The sequence below is a fragment of the Podarcis liolepis genome (assembly GCF_965112155.1).
Source record: "Podarcis liolepis genome assembly, chromosome: 3".
Classification (NCBI taxonomy): Eukaryota; Metazoa; Chordata; class Lepidosauria; order Squamata; family Lacertidae; genus Podarcis; species Podarcis liolepis.
Window position 1 is genome coordinate 43073841 of NC_139557.1, and position 18071 is coordinate 43091911.

An 18071-nucleotide genomic window follows, 5' to 3' on the forward strand; every position below is an offset into this window, starting at 1 on the left:
ATGGAGCAATATCTGTGAAGGAAACCCCCTTTTTCACAGTGCCATAAAAGGTGACCAGTTAGTTTAACCAAGCAAGAATATATAAACATTTCTCTGAATTTCAAATCAAAATGTTTTGAAAATCTTAACCTTGAATTTAGTCTGTCCAGTTTTTCTCCCACTGTGACCATCTTTGCTGCCTAAAACAGTATAAAACAATAAAATCCATGTTTGAGGGGCACATTCTCTAACACATAGGACCAACTTTAGGTATTTTGATATTCTTGATGTTCTGGAGGCTGCACGCCAGCAGTGGGTGGGTCTAAAAGTGGGTATGGCCACCCTACACTTACACATGTAGATGCACGCACACAAGGCAGGCATGTCGGCATCCAGGGGTTGAAAGCCCAGCTGGCTAGCCCCCAGCTAGATCATCTCCCTCTCAGCCTTCACGCTGGCTCCGACGTAAATCAGCGACTCAAGCTTGCTGTCTTGAGCACACTATACGTAGCAGTGTAACTGCACAACAGAAGAGGCTGAGGCTGTGGATACATACTAAAACTACAGATTTATTTTACATAAATCAGAAGAAAGAAACATGTCGTCTCTCCTTGCCGTCTTCTCGGAGAGAGATTCAAAACAAAAGCAATACACAGAGCGTAAGTTCCGCTCATGGGACCCAGCAGTCTGTGCTGGAATGTAAACAGACATGTGACATGCAACAATCCCATGTCTGCAACAAAAGGTGGAATAGAATGTCCCAACAAGGCATACACACAGAGACATAGCTCCCTGCTTCTTAGCTGATTTGTGCGGATGAGTTAGGGAGAGGGCTATTGATCCCTCTCCAGTCAACAAATTAACAACCTGATGATGAGATCAGGCAATTTACATCCCTAGCAGGCCTCTGAGCTCCACCCACCCCACCACTGTGTCCAGTAGTAGTAGTAATATGATTATTACTTTGCCAACAAACAAAATATTTTGCTAGAAAACTCTGCAAACTGGGGAGTAGCCATCCCTGTTCTAAGAAACACTTACCCTCTTTACCCTTGGGATTATTGATGTACTTGCCCTAGCAACTCCTTCTCACTGAGCCTCTGCCTAGAGCTGACCATTCCTATAACAATGAGATCTTTCCACAATAAACTTGGGTCAGTTTGCAATGGAATTTTTTCCATTACGAAGTACTGTTCTAAGCTGCTACCAATAATTGGATTACTGCTGCCCCAAAGCCTAGGAAGCGGTATGAGTCACAGAACATCTGGATTCCCTGATCCTCACTGCTGCTTAGTCATAATTGTTGTCCTCTTTCCCATCTGGTGCTGTGATCTCTTGCTTCCTTCAGGTTCACTGAGATTTCAATGAATCAATGTTAATCCACCACCCCATGTTTTGAGGGGTTTGCTATTACTAAAGAATCTCAGTAATAAAAGTCCAGTATATTTCCCCCCTCTCTTATTTCTATTTTCTTCAATGCAGGGTCTTCATTCATCTGACTCTCTTCTTGTTAAACCCCTTATCTCTTTTATTAAACATAACCATAATTTCTCTCTTAAACATAAGTTGCTGCTATACACCAAGTCAAATCACTGTTTCAGCAAATTCAACACTAAACTCTCCAAGGTCTCATGCAGATACCTTCCCCAGCCTGATTAATATTAATATTTTGGCAATCATAGCTATATTTTACATGGCATGCTTTAACTGGAGATGTCCAGAACTTTTCTGCACACAGCACACATGTGCTAGCAATGAACTACACCTAGAACTGTTTTATGACTAACTTCTTGTCTTCTATTCTAAATTTTACATTTTTAAGTGTGTATGTATTAGGGGTGTGCCCTGATCATATTTGGACCCCAAAGCACAGGACCAGATAAAATAAATCACCTTGATTGCAAGTTATGAAGGAACTCCCTCTGCACCTTCCTGATCCTGGTATTTTCCTAAAGTTGGATTCTCCCTCTTACCCCACATTCCAACATCTTCCTTATTTACGTAGTAAACTTAAGAGGTTTTTTTTTAGTATACTGTCCACAGCATTTATTTGATACCTGGATGGACGAAACACTTCAGGGTTCTTTGCTTTGAATTGTGCAACTTCGTAAAGCTCCTGTTTAACCTCAGATGTGCTCAGTTTTCCACAAATACATTCCAAATTGTCTTAAGCCTTTGTCCAAATCCAGTGCACTCCCCTAGCGTGTACGGCTGGAGATAATATGTAGATATATAATAGAAGGCACTTCAGTTTGTTCAAGGAGGAATCACCATTTCCACAAATTCCTCTCTCATCACATCACACACTGTTGCAGCAGAAAAGAGACAAGCCAAAACCCTGTTCCATGTGTGGAACAATGCTCACACTTCTCTGGGTTCAAGAAACTTTATACATTTTCACAATCGAAACTTGAAATGTTGTGGACACATTGTCCACGTAATTCAAATTATGAAGAAGAAAAATCTGAAAACAGGAAATTTTGTAACTTTCACTCAGAACACAGGATATACACTATGCTACACCTCAACATAGCAATCAGCACTGTTATACACAGCAAGCATTAAAAGCCATACATGAGACATTGTGAAGATGTGTGGTTTCTCCTCACAGCTTTAAATAGCCTTAGGAGAAGTTCACATTTCATTATGTAAATGGTATTGTAGATATATAATAGAAGGCACTTCATAGGCGTTCCTTTTACCATCTATACTAAGAAGTACCATTATTTGCACAAGTCTACTCTGTATTCCTTCACTACTTCAGTCCGTTTTGCTTCCTTTCTCAGTTTTTTGTTACTGCTATGATCCAAGTACTAATGCAATATCTATTCATTTTGTTTTACTTTGTTTTTTATAATCTGTTTTGGCAAGGACCTTCTAAATCTCTTGTAAAGTTCCTTCTTTCAATACTATATTAATAATTATTATTTCATTCCTTTATCACAATACAATTTTGGGCTATGATGCTGAAAGACAGCAGAGCAACAGTGAAGTCAATTTTGGCTTAAGAAAAATATTAAATAAGCACCATATGTTCTTTGTAAACAGTACAATATTCAGAAAATAAGATTTTAACTGAGGAAACCTTGCTTTTCAGGATTTCCGAGCTAGAGGCACTTGCAATTAGCTTATTATCTCTTGAGCAAAATAAGTTCTTAATAACAACGGTTATAAACATGTCATATATATATATATATATATATATATATATATATATATATATATTACACAAGTAGTCTGGATTTCTGGGATTGCATGCATTCTCTATGCCTTCCTTTTCTCCACTGCCACAATATGACTTGGCAAAGGTATTGTGTATCATTTCTCCTGCAAAGTCCATGGAAATTAAAGAAGGTAGTTGTATCCTCAAAATGGAGATTGTTATTGTTAAGTATTTTACAGTACTACCATACAGTACTGATTTTTTAAACAGACCAAGCTAAATTGTAAAAGTTATATCAGCTGTGAATAAGGTACAGTCAGGCTTACTAAAAACAAACAAACCACCCTTTAGTAAGCTTAAGGTTTTACTTATCAACCTGTGAATTTGCCTTCTTGTATTCTGCATGACCAGCAGACCTCACAAAGGGTGGCTCGACCACTCCTTGGCATACAGCCATGGGACTAAACTGCAGGTTTGGCAGACTTAAGCAGGAGACTGCCAAAGTCAGTTATGGTGACATCCAAAGCTAAGTAACCTGAAGACTAGAATTAGACATCTCAAAATATCAGATAAAACTATAGTCTTAAGATTAGGAATATCAGGCATAATAGCCAGCCAATTTCATTCCTTTTCATTTTCTTAAGACTATTCTGATACTGCATCTACAAGAATAAAAAACTTAAGAAAAGATGCACTCTTGACCCTTTTATTATGGATCAAACTATAAGTATCTTGTTTCATATTTGCCACTTAAAACATATTGTCCTTATTTGAAGATTAATCCCCTTATATGTTTACATAATTTATTTTAAAATAAAAAATGCCTGCAATAGATAAAGGGTAATATCCAATAATAATCATACTCAGAGTAGACCTATTTAGATCAATGGGTCTACTCACAGCATGACTTACTTCGTTTTCACCCGAGGTGCTTATTTGTTTTGGATTAATTGCCATCCCTTATTTTGAAAAGTATTGAATTTTAACTTATGACTCAGACAAGTTATTTCTTATTAATGTAAGCCCTTGAGACCATCAGATCAGGATAAAAATACGTTCCTCCAGTATTATGTTTCTGGACACAAGCCAAACATATCTACATATTGTATGAAGACTCTGAATGTTAAGATTGTTTTCTAAAAGTGCGGATTAGTAAATCAAAACCTATACATGAAATGTTTCTTAAAAGTTGTCATAGATACCTCAGTGTTTAACCAAAATTTGTCACACTCAAAGGTTGAAGGTGGGGACAACATAACCCAGGTACTTCGCCCAAGCAAAACCCCACTTGCATCCAGCTCAATGTTCTGGAGGAATCTACTCTTCTTCGGACAGTAGGACTGATTTGCATATGTGGTAAAAGCAGTCCCATCCTTCTCTTTCTCTCAGCAACCACAGACTACCTCTAGCTCCAGGTTAGACTAGGTAGGAAGAAAGGAAAACTGTCTAATTAAGGAAGGTGTGTTTGTCAGCTTCAGAACTGACATATTTTAACTTTTCTTTCACAAGGCCTACGGCCAACCTAGATATTTTGGGGCAGCCATGCATTGGACTTCTCCGTTCACATGTAAAGTGGTGGGAAGTCTACGCTGTACACAAAGAAGTATATGAGGGAGGAAAGAGAACCCCAGCCCTCCATCTCCATACCTTTTTGAGAAGTTTCCCCTCACCAATAACAGACGAGCATAAAATTGGTTAAAGCAATGGAATGCAGCAAGTATTTATTTAATAAATAAATCTAGTAGCGAGTGTGTCCCTTTCCCTACAGCCTCTTCTTCTTGCATATGTTTCCTATGCTTTTTATGTGAATGGAGCAGACATGCTGTAGAATCTCTACCTAGGTGTAGCTGTTATATGTCCCAACCTTTTCATCAAGGTAAAGAGATCAGGAACAATCCTTATCCCCTTTGGTCACTATCTTGCCCCAGACTCCTAACCCAAAGACCCCATTCCTTGTCCTGAATTCTCTGTGAACTGCAGAGTTCTTGGAGAGCAAGAGAAGTGGCTTTGCTGCCTCTGTGATGGGCTTTTCTTGAAGCAGCCCAATGCAATGGCAGAGAAAACAGCTTTCTCTATGAGAGGAGAAACAGGGTGGTGTTTGTTTGTTTGGGGCCTTTTCTGCTTTTGCAGAAGGCAAAAAGTGTCTTATTGGACAAAAAGCACAGCACAAATGCACAAAAAGCAACCCTTCCAATTTCTTTGTACAAGCTACAAGAAGTGTGAGGCAGGGAGTGTCATGACAACCACAAATCAAACTTAGCTATTAAGCTAAGCCAACTTTTGTTGGCTCTATGGACTTACAATCAGAGCTTGAAAGCAGCTGAACCGTTAACAATGAAAAGGGAATGGGGTTTGTTTCAGAAGGGGGAGAAGCCTTGAAAAGCTCTTGATGAAGGTTGTGGCATCTGCACAAGGCCTACTAAATTGGGAATTAATTGAAGCAAGCTAACAATTGATATCAGGCATTCTGAGAAAGTACTTACATATGGACTATGTGTTAAAATTAGAAAACCATGCCATATCTACCATAGCTTGCAAAGTGTAGCACTTGGATTCATTTTATACAATCATAATATATCTTAAATAATAAAATCAATCAATGTTTGTATACATAATAGTAAATATTTCATTATGTGTCTAACAGCAAGCATGTGTGACTTCACCATATCAAGTAATGTAATGTTGAGGCTCAAGTATAGGTTTAGAAATCTCAGTCATCTAAGAAAATGTGCTAAGAAAATGGGGCAGGAGGAGGGTTAATGACTGCAGTTACATAAAATAAAATGATAATCTCTGGGGCGTCTCTATTTCAAAATGTTTATAGAATATATTTCCCCCCAAAGTACTGAAAACATACTCTTATCCTTTGTCTGTTTTCAAAAATACAAAAAGATCCACTCCCGAACCCCCCACAAGGAGCGGAACATGGTAGTATTTTATATCCTTTGTTTCCAAAGGTGGAATTATAGGCAGCTCAGAACTTTCCAGCAGTACCATTCAGGGAACCAATTACTGAGCTAATTAGGCTATCTGCTTTGCTGCCAGAATCTTAATACTGTTATGGGCAATAATTTACTCAATTTCAGATTAGTTTCACAATGATACCAGTGAAAGAATTCAGTTATTTATTTCCCCTACATCTCATTTGCTTTGTTTACAGGCAATAAGCAGAGTGGCCATTCACAGTACAATCCTTATGCATTTTTTTCCTCAGAAGCAAGTCCCAGGGCATTCCAGTGGGGCTTTACTTCCAGGAAAGAGTGTATAGAGTTGCAGCCTTAGCTAATTTTAATCTGCTTAAAATGTACCACTGTTCCAAATACAGATTCAAATTATCAAAGACAATAGTAAGGAAACATCGTGATTAAAATGCCTCCTCCCTACTGTGGTCTGGAAAGATGTGTAGTAACTGTATCTATCTGTCCAGAAAGGCTTGTCCCTAGGGATTGAGTTAATGAGATCTTGGAAGTGCATTCAGTCTAGTAGATGCGAAAATCTTCCAACACTGTTCAGGTAGAACAATTTTACTGACATACGATTCCACTCAGTATCTCATGCTTTATTACTTTTCAATGCAAAACTAGGAATCGAGCCAATTTTATATTGCTGAAATTGTTGTGCCTTCACCTAGAAAGCATTTAAACATCCCTCTGCTTCTGGAACTGAATGAAAGTAGTAACAATTACTGGATATTATTAGACTCTGGTATGCTTCCTAGCAAACTAAAAACCAAGAAACTAAGGGCCTTTTTTTTTTAGTACACACCAGCAATTTTCTAAAAACCTGGACTGTGAGATGTGCCTAAATGTAAACTCCCATCTTCATTTAACATGACAGGGATGGTGGCTTAGCTGACTTGGCTTTCGGCAAAATAGCACCAGCGGCTGCCTCACTAGGTACCCCATTCTCAACTTTGAGCTCAACAGAAGATTACAGAGCCCCATAAAAATTCTGTAGATGTAAGATGTATAAAAATTGTTCACTGACTTTCTCATTCCACATAAGTGTTAAATACTTGGCAAAAGCAGGTATGATTTTTGCAATGTGGATATTAATTTTTTTCTTTATTTTTTTAAAATACCACAGGACCAGCCCTTTCCTTAAAAGGAGCCTTAACAAAAAAGAAAGTTCCAAAGGGCTCATTGCTGCTAAATGCTGATTTTGTGGGTTCACCTTATCTGTACTTAAAAACAGCCATAAAAACAAGACGAATAAAATTACAAGATAATAAAATAGTAATCATACAAAGCCTAAAAAAAGAATGTGTGACATAAAATATATTCTATAGTGAAATACAAGGTTCATATTTGTATCAAACATACCAAATCTTCATGAATGTTGCCAAATAAACTCCTATTTAATGGGAACGTGCCAACCATGAGATGGTTTGCTCATATAAACCAAATGGAACTCTAAGCAGAAGCAAAGTCAGAGGGTTCTGCAACAGCCCTGGAGGCACATATTGTATGAGTTAGTTTTTCGGAAACAGCATTGAACATGACGTTTTTAAACCATAGATCCACAAAATAACAAGATGCATCCTTCCACCCTTGAGAGATCACTAGATGAGTGACAACCAACTGATATAGAATTAAACACTGAGAAGTAAGGTCAGCATTGGCATGAACAAAAATGGATAAAAGACATATCTTATCATCCAGAGTGGCCTATTTGCCAACAATTATACCAATCTTCATTACAACCGGCTCCCAGAACATATGTACATATGCCAACATGTTCCTTGTACCTTGCAACCCTGCCGGCATAAGCGGAAACCAGATCTTACAATATGAGCTAAAAGTGATGCAAAACTGGGATTGTGCATGAAACTATTTAGGTTTAAGTTATATGGATACTATCCTGGCATTAAATAAAGAGCAACTGGCAAACGAAGGCTCCTAAAGGTGTTACATATTTTAAGGGGATGTCTTTTAGTTCTTGATCAGTATTAGTCTGTGGTACATAATGGACATTCCTTATTTCAGGATGCTAAAACCCTATGTAACATAATACAGTGGTGCCCCACAAGACGAATGCCTCGCAAGACAGAAAACCCGCTAGACGAAAGGGTTTTCCGTTTTTGAGCTGCTTCGCAAGACGATTTCCCCTATGGGCTTGCTTTGCAAGACGAAAACGTCTTGCAAGTGTTCCAATTTTTTTTTGCTTTCCTCCCCTTTTTCTAAGCCGCTAAGCCGCTAATAGCCTTTTAGCCGCTAATCCACTAATCCTTTAATAGCCGCTAAGCCTTTAATAGCCGCTAAACCGCTAATACGCTAATAGGGTTGCTTCGCAAGACGAAAAAACCGCTAGACGAAGAGACTCGCGGAACAGATTAATTTCGTCTTGTGAGGCACCACTGTATATATTCCTTATTTAAGAATGTAATCACTAGCTGAGATCCCCTGTTTTTAACATTTTAAACTTCATAGATACTCTTGTTTTTAACATTTTGCCCTCGCAGTCCTATTTTTAACAATGTGATAACAGTTGCAATATTACTGTATTGTATAAAGTATTACTGATTTAGTGTCTTAGATCTCATCTGGACAAAGCTGTGCAGAGATAAAGCTGTTCAAAATATAGGTTTTGACTAAAAAATGTTTTATTTATTTCAGTAGAGAGGAGGTAATATTTTGCAAGTAACAGCTCTTCAGAGATATCCAAAGTAAGCACTTACAGATTCAAGGGAAGATAAATAATTGCAATGGGAACAAATCAGTTCCATAAGCGCAGTTTCAATACCCTGAACCATGTAGATTAAATTTAAACACTTGACTTGGGCAATTATACCTGCAAGTTGTACAGCAGTGTTACTACAATATGTATTTGTTGAGGTATATATGTAGAGATAATACTATCTGTCATTAGACGATACAGTGGTACCTCGGTCTAAGAACAGTCCTGTTAACGAACACTTCGGGGAATGACCTCCGAAAACCAGAAGTAGGTGTTCCGGCTAGCAAACTTTGCCACGGAAGATGAACGGAATCCGAACGGAGGAGGCCCCATTAGGGAAAACATGCCTACATTTAAGAACGGTTTCGGCTTAAGAACAGACCTCTGGAACAAATTAAGTTTGTAAATGGAGGTACCACTGTAGTAGCTAAAAAAGAGGAAATCCGAAGAAAGGAACAGAATATACAAGTGGCTACATGATTGACAATTCAAGGGGCCAACTCTCTCACACGCGCTCTATCATACACACACACACACACACACACACACACACTCCTGCACAAAGTTCCGTTGGCACTTTAAAGTTAGTCAGTGTAGTCACGTGATTAAAGAGTTACAGCAGAACTACAGAAATTCTCAAGGTTTTCATTACACTTTTTCATTGGGAGCCTTTATGGGAGTGGGAATCACTTGTCAACAAAACACAAGACACTGGGAACATACAAGAAGGAAAAAATAGCGTAGGAGCAATCCTTTGGACAGCAGGGTATGTGGCTACAGATCTGAGTCAGAAACACACACATACAGTGTGTGTTTTTAGATATCTTGCAGTATTTAAATTATAAACAGATGTCTGTGGAAAGATGTCTGGCCTTCTCTTTCTCACATGCAATGTATTAATCACTTTGCTCTAAAATAAACTACAAAGATAACATCTTGCTGAGTCCTTTGCATTCAGCCAATTACGTCGTCGTCCCCCCTTCTGTATTATTCTAGGGTCAGTTCTAACCATGAATAAAAACAAAAGAAAATTTCAATGAACTCCTTTTTGCACCTATTTCACTTCCTCGTGTTTGAGGAGAAGATGCAAGTTATTATCAAAGCAGCCTCCGGGACCTGCTGTAACATCTTGGTTCAGTTTCTGTGCTACTTGTCAGGTAGGGAGGGAGCAGTTGTTAGAACAAACTGATACATTAAAGACCACAACATACCAGACATGCTTACTGTTCCAAAATCTTCCACTCTCTAGGGAAGAAAAAACTTCACACTGAGATTGTGTATATAAATCTTCAGTGACATCTAAAGCCTTCATCTAAAGGCTCAGGGATCATACTGAGTTAAGCGGAAAAATACAGCCGTGTTGTCATTCTATCATTATATTCAGTACCTAACTCTGAATTCATTATTGTTCCTATTCATGATTTACAACAGATCAGAATACAAAAAGACAGAAAATGGACCCGTGATTATTATTTTATATGAAGTTTTATTCTTTGGAAGAAAGCGACTCAAACATGTACCTATACAAGTGAGAGGAGATCTCCAGGGCCTTGCCAATTCAATTCTAATTCATTTAAAAAATGGATTGAGTTTAGATGTACTCCACTAGACATCCACTAGGCTATTTTTTCCACTGGACCACTTCTAAGCAGAACATAGCACAAGAGAGGGTCTGCCTATTACTATTACTATTACTATCAATAACAAGAGCAAACACATTTTCCATTGTCCCAACTATATGTCTACATATACAGATAAGACACAAAATACATGCACAACATTATTCAATCAGCAAATAGCCAAAAATCTCTGACACCATAGAAGTTCTATATATACTGCACCACTCCCAATATATCACAGTTCTACTAACTCCTTAAGAAGAGATTGAACAGCTAAATGTAAGCACATATTTTCCTCATGAACACTACAGCATTACAACATCCCCCCACATAAAAGTGGCAGTATTTAACAACTTAAAAGGCATGCTTTTCTCAGGATGAATCTTCCACTCAAACAAAAAACCTGAACAAAAGCCCACACCCTTCAAATGTTTTTAAACAGTTTTTGTTTTTTGTTGCAGAATAAGCTATGGCAGCACCCATTTAAAATTAGAGCTAGTCTTTGCAGTTTTCTTTGGAGCACAGGCTATGTTCAGTTTCATCATGCCATGTGTTCTGTGAAATACAGTTATTTGACACAGCCTCTGTTGCTTTACTTAAATCATCTGCCAACAAGTCTCAACTGAACAAACATATCAACTGAGAGAGCAACCTTTTCAACTATTTTAGCCAAACGCTTATTAACCCCATGGTGCCAGTGATTAGTGCCTTTCCGAGCACCCACAGCTCTTATTCGCACATGGAATGGAAGATCTTTGCATTTTGCACTAAGCAAGGCTAATTCAATGCAATCAATTTAGAATTCACCCTAAAGACAGTTGAATTCTTGGTTACTCACTATTGTTTATCACATGAATTGTGGCTAATCAGTAACACCAATCAGATGTGTGCATTGAATCAACAAGTATCATATTATTATTATTATTATTATTATTATTATTATTATTATTATTATTATTAGATTTATATACTGCCCTTCATCATAAGATCTCAGGGCGGTTCACAGAATAAAATACAGGCTAAAAACAAGTAAGTAAGTAAAACAAAACAGCAAAACAATAATGTCCCCCCTATCCACAGACACATTTAAAAGGCTGTAGAAAAGGCCTGGTTGAAGAAGAATGTTTTCTCCTGGTGCCTAAAAATATATAATGAAGGCACCAGGTGAACCTTGCTCGAAATAGAATTCCACAAATGGGGAACAAGTTGACTCTTATCACAGATACACAGCCTGTCCTGGATGTGCAAACTGCCAAATCATCCACATTGTACAGTAACCATTCTCTTCTAACCATTAAACTGGTGGACTATGGAACCATTTACTTTCTGCCTCTGTTCCCTACATACAGAGCAACAGCCTTTGCACAAAGGAAAAGCTGCTGAAACACACCATGCACTATAGCCTCCAGTAGAAAAAAAGATAAGGGAAGAACTTGTCAGTACAGATGACCAAGCTACCATATGGTTAATGTGGGTAAGTTTGCTTGTTTATTTAATACATTTGGCATGTAGGGTTGTCATATGCCCTCTTTTTCATGGGTAGAGTCATCTTAGTGATCCATAGTTACAAGTAGAATGTGTTTTGCTTTTCAAAATATGGTAACCTGAAGTAATTTGAAAGATTGTGCCTGATTTATCTTATTTTGTGGTTGCTGTAGTTCACCCCTAGTTAATGATTTGTTTTATTGCTATGTAGTGAAGACTTATTTCAAAATAATTTTTTCAGTACACACACACACACACACGTTGTTCATATGTAACACTAGGTCAAACCATGGCTTACCATGAATGTGTGCACATTCAGGGTGCTAAAGAGAAGATTGTGACAGCTTTGCTCCTTCTCCACGCATGGGTGTCCACGGGGGAGAATCTGAAACCTATTTCTTTCAATGTACACAAACAGATGCACATCCAGCCAGTCAACAAGAGGCTTAGAGTGATCTCTGAGACTACTTCTATTGAGAGTGCCTGCACTTTCCTGGAGGAAAGCCTTTCTGGGCCAGAGGGCAGCTCAGAATTATGCTGCTTATTCTGATCTAATTATTATGCTTCTGCAAATGTTACATGATTTGGAAACCCTAAAAGTACACTGATAATATAAACAAAAGAGTTGTAGTAGTGCCTTTTTGTGATCAGGTGAGCAGCTTGCGGGTGCTGCTGAACCCAACCCTTTCTGAGGGCCAAGGGGGAGGCCAATAACAGAAACCAAAAGTAATCCAGCAGAACAGAAACCAGAAGGGCCAGCAAGGTTCTCAGGGAATATGTAACAAAAATCATTTTCTTAGGAAACAGAAACTTAGTGCTACTTTTTTGATTGGCTGAAGGTTGCCACATTTCCATCGACGGAAAAGACCTAGCACACCAGTGGTAGAAAACTATACCACTTGGCAAGTAAGGCATCTGTACTGAGGTCAAGTTCTGTAAAATAGGAGGTAGACACTGGAACACAAACTGCCTCCACTGTTCCCCACTCCTCTCATTTATAAGCCTCACCACATTCCAGCATTACATCTGTACCCCTTATAGCCACATAACACATTATCCAATCAAACAGCAGGTGTATTCACACCATACATTTAAAGCACATTACTTTCTCCCTAACAAACCTGGGGACTGTAGTATTCCTCTCAGAGCTACAATTTCCACCTCCTTTACAAAACTGCAGTACCCAGGATTCTATAGGGATAGTCATGTGCTTTGAATGTGTTTTAAATGTATGCTTTTAACCCTAATCCTTTGTAAAGATGGGAACCTGGGTTCATGTCAGTGTGGATAGTTAAGGTCAGTTAAGGTCAACACAGTTAAGGTATAGTTAAGGTCAGCACATGTAACATATGCTGTAACATGGTGAAAATGAGAAGAAGCATGTTCTTGAGCTGGGTACCAATCAGAAAACCAGGTATCTGGAATCCAGCCTTGCTTGTGCACCAGTCAGAGGTAGATGTAGGTAGGAATGGTTGCTCGTCTCCTCGTAATATTTCCAACCTCATTGGAGTTAGTGAAGTTAAATTTATTACAAAGACTTGACACGGAATGAAACAAATTAAATAAAGCTGCTTCCCTCATTGGTCATTTCCTGAGGCTATAATGTAAATAGCAATCATGTTTCAAACTTAATTGACTAAGGTTAAGTGAAAGCCACCATTTGTCCCTTCCAAATATCACCTCGCAAATGAAAGGGCAAGTTATAGGTTATGTATAAAGTCACTATTGCAGAATTTAAGTTGAAAGTAAAGTTGATTTAGGACACACACTGGCTGATTTATATGTTTCTCTTTTACATTAGACATTGGTGAATGCTCATGGAAAAAAAATAATTTGAAAGCCAAAATAAAGTTCACCCTTGGAAATCACAACATGATTTTGGGAAAAGCTGTTTCTCATACCTACAAGGTTCATTAGAAACTTTATATATATGATTAAATATGCTTGCTGTTCTGTGTTGTTGCCATTAAGAAAATACAGCTAATCAGTCTTAAGATAAACTGGTTACCATGAAAAAAGAAAACTATTCAGTGCACAATAATATTCAGTAAACGGTATTCAGTGTGCAATAAGGCTTTGATCTTGAATTGGGCTTTCAGAATATGCTGATTTATTATAATACTGGAGCCAAATTAAAGGAAAATATTTAACTTCATGAAGTAAAATGTTATTTGTTTGTTTGTTATTTGTCTCTTTTGGCAAAGCCTTGAATTTGTAGCCTATCACTTCTGCAGAACGTCAAAGTTAGAATATTACCAAAGCCTATATTTTTTCTGGCATTTGGATTATTTGATTACAAGTGTTCAAGTATTTAAGCAGCACACTTTCCATGGAATGATCTTGGAAAGCTCAAATAAAGATCAATCCTATGCAGAACTGGTAGGGAACTGAGAAGGGAAGGAACAATGGCAGACATGCTTGAGCCATTGCACAACTTATTTGGTCCTTCCTGCTTTCTGATCAGATGGTTCCCTAGAAGCAGACCAAGTCTATGTAGTATTATTCTAGTACAGTGGTACCTCGCAAGACGAATGCCTCGCAAGACGAAAAACGCGCAAGACGAAAGAGTTTTCCGTTTTTTGAGTCGTTCCGCAAGATGAATTTCCCTATGGGCTTGCTTCGCAAGACGAAACGTCTTGCGAGTTCTTGCGAGTTTGTTTCCTTTTTCTTAAAGCCGCTAAGCCGTTAATAGCCGCTAAGCCGCTAATAGCCGTGCTTCACAAGACGAAAAAACCACAAGACGAAGAGACTCGCAGAACGGATTAATTTCGTCTTGAGAGGCACCACTGTAGTTGAAGTACATAGGCACAACAAGTTCCTGTGTCAGTGCGGTGATTGGTCTAAATGGAATCTTGGATCTTGGAAGACCCACAATTCTGACTCTGTATTATGTTAAGATGTATTGCCTTTTGCTTTCTGAGCTTCAAGTTCCATATTAAAGATCTGACCAACTTGCATGACTGGGTGAAAATAGATTGGCAAGGTATGCCATAAAAATCTTTAGTAGCTTAATGGAATGACATAGTTACCCTGCTAGAACAGAACATTAATTAAAATAAGAAATGGGCATTCCAATACAAGATATCTCAACTGGTTTCTCATGAGATCTGTATACTAAACAAAAATGAGGATGTGAAGGCACCTATGCATTTGTGTTCTCGTACAAAGGTCCGGATTCAATGTTCCCTGACTACCAGTTTGAAGTTGAGAACAATAGCTGCGCAATATGAAATTCAGCACAACACTTGCACTGGCAGAAATTTACAGGAAGCATCCAAATTACAGCAATGTGTTGCGCAACCACAAGAACCATGCAGGGGTCCTGCCCTTTTGTTGCATAAGCCATTCCGCTAGTGCAACTTGTACACTGCTAAGGGGCTTCAACTTTGTGAGATGTTGAATTCCTCCCAAAATATTGTAAAGTTCAACTTACCACTGACTCCAGGCTAATGCCTACTGTCCCCTGCGTCTAGTAAGCCAGGAAGTCAGTTTAGGATTTTTGACATAATGTCGGGATGTTAGCTAATTGCAAAATGCAAGCAGCTGGATCATATTTTTAAATCTGATTTGGAAAATATAGCAAACCAGCTGCACTTGGTAAATTTAGTCTGAAAATACTGTCCTTTAAAAATATTTTCCATCCATAATTTACAGCTTCTGTGGTCTCTTGGCAAGCTCTTAAAAAAAAAAAGTCCAATGCTGAGTAGTCAGTTTGGCTTCAGCCCAGAAGATGCTAACCCTTTACCAGTATGATGACTGTAGTATTGCTCGGTAAAGTAAGTTGGGAACTTTCAAACACTGCAGTGAAAAAGTAGCCTTGAGTCTTTTTATACAGCAAAAATAGCAATGTCAGCAAGTGCTGTGTCCCCTTCCTCCCAATCTCTCCCTACTAATCATTTTGCAGTGCTACCAAGGCCTGCCTGACCCTATAAAATCACTTAATATAGGTGAAAGCACCTTTTTCTTTATTCATGTATCATTTGCTTTTTGTCATCCATATAAACAATCTTACAGAAAATATTAATACAAGGAGAAAAGAAACACTGAACATGATAATTAAATAGAATACACTAAAGCATGGGTAGGCAAACTAAGGCTCGGGCCCGGATCCGGCCCAATCGCCTTCTAAATCTGGCCCATGGACGGTCTGGGAATCAGCATGCTTTTACATGAGTAGAATGTGTCCTTTTATTTAAAATGCATCTCTTATTTGTGGGGCATAGGAATTCATTCAGGTTTTTTTTCCAAAATATAGTCCAGCCCCACACAAGGTCTGAGGGACAGTGGACCAGCCCCCTGCTGAAAAAGTTTGCTGACCCCTGGACTAAAGCAACAACAAACATTCAGTGTACTAGTAATATAAGGAATGCAATCTAAAAATGCCTATAGCACCACCAGCAGTAGGATAACAAATTTATTGTGCTTTAACCTCAAAAGACCGCCACAAAATATGCCATCGCTAATTTCATAGAATAGGAACACACTTTGTCATGTATTCTGTCATTCCATTAACCCTCAATTGCTCAATAAATATATTCCCATGCTATCTCCTTTCTCTAGCATGTTTACGAGTTTAACTAAGTAGACCATATTTGTATTTTAAAACGATTGTATGCTGCATTGGAGAAACTAGCTAGTATTAAAAGATGGAATATAACAATAAAATAAAAAACAATAAAAGGGAACACAAAATACTGCCATGAAAAGGCTACTGGAAGCAGCAAATGTCAAAGGACAAGACCAGCTCCATAAACATTGATTTTCACCATACAACTAAGAAAAAGATGGATTTTCTATACAGCTGGAAGTGCAAGAGAAGATGAAAGTAATAATTGGCAGGGCATGAGTTTAATGCATGCTTTTATTTCAGGACTCTTACAACCATGTACATATGGTGAAATTTGGTGTTAGTGCTGAGGTCAGGGGTTGCCAACACAATGTCTGCAGGTGCACCTGCACCTGCAGAGGCCTTCCCTAACACTTGCAGCCTTTCCTTCTCCTGCTGAAATTCGGCTTGAAAGAAGCATTGTTTTGTATCCAATAGAATAGGTTGCAGTGTGTGCTAGATTGCATTGTTTATATGGTGCCCATGACCCTTTCTGCAGTTCACAAATGTGCCCATGGATCTAAAAAGGCTGGTGACCCCTGGCCTAGGTTCTTCTCAAAGTATGAACTGGGATGCTGTGGGAGGGGAGTTGCAAGTGCTGGGTCACTAGGTGTAATTTATTGTTGGTGGAAGATGAGCAGTGGGCAGGGATCCTTGTAAATTTTCCACATCAGGACTTAAAGAGAAGTTGTTGACAATGAAAGCAGCCCAAGAGAACAACTGAATTTGTCGCTATCTCTTTCTTTTTTCAAATTGTAGCTTTTATACAAATTGCATTGTATAATTTTTTTGTAAAAGCCTTTAACATAATGGAATTACAACTTTATTTTTCAGAATATAAGTAATAAAGAATGAGCTTTGGCAGTTTTCTTATGCAAGTTATTATAACTGACTTAGACAAAAAAAAGGAATGCTGTGATCAAAGACACAGCAATTATAATGTAAAGAAGCAGTTTAAATTGTATAGGACTCTTCAATTCGTTTCTAAAAAGAATATTTTGGTTTTTCCAGATGGATTTGCTTTGCGAAGTATTTCCATATGTCCTCTACTCTTAATTTCTTAACTTGCTTTCTTATTAAAATCTGTATAGATCAAACCCTATATATATTTACTCGCTTTTCCAGTTGCCACTCAAAGTATGATAAAACTGGCAATAGGGAAAGGCTACTAACTTGCCGATAAGAAGGTCGGCGGTTCGAAACACCGCAACAGGGTGAGCTCCCGTTGTTCGGTCCCAGCTCATGCTCACCTAGCAGTTCGAAAGGACATCAAAGTGCAAGTAGATACAGTGGTGCCTCGCAAGACGAAATTAATCCGTTCCGCGAGTCTCTTCGTCTTGCGGTTTTTTCGTCTTGCGAAGCACGGCTATTAGCGACTATTAGCGGTTTAGCGGCTATTAACGGCTTAGTGGCTTAGCGGCTATTAACGGCTTAGCGGCTTTAAGAAAAAGGAAACAAACTCGCAAAAACTCACAAGACGTTTCATCTTGCGAAGCAAGCCCATAGGGAAATTCGTCTTGCGGAACGACTCAAAAAACAGAAA

At 38.4% G+C, this 18071-nt stretch overlaps 2 protein-coding genes across 9 annotated transcripts in view; one reads left to right on the forward strand and one right to left on the reverse strand.

Annotated features, from left to right (window-relative positions):
- ME1 (malic enzyme 1) overlaps positions 1–18071 on the reverse strand; it is a 117621-nt gene that overhangs the window by 31259 nt on the left and 68291 nt on the right. The gene's annotated exons all lie outside the window — the stretch shown is intronic.
- Positions 1–18071, forward strand: part of PRSS35 (serine protease 35) — a 152417-nt gene that overhangs the window by 26050 nt on the left and 108296 nt on the right. For 2 of the 6 annotated variants that reach the window (XM_083497472.1, XM_083497476.1), the window contains exons 2-3: positions 8758–8807; positions 11787–11911. In XM_083497472.1, coding sequence (XP_083353598.1) covers positions 11906–11911 — 6 coding nt within the window. In that variant the 5' untranslated portion in view covers positions 8758–8807; positions 11787–11905. Of the gene's footprint in view, positions 1–8757; positions 8808–11786; positions 11912–13723; positions 14010–18071 lie in introns of those variants that run through there. The other 4 variants (XM_083497474.1, XM_083497478.1, XR_014524672.1 and 1 more) reach the window with 3 other exon arrangements.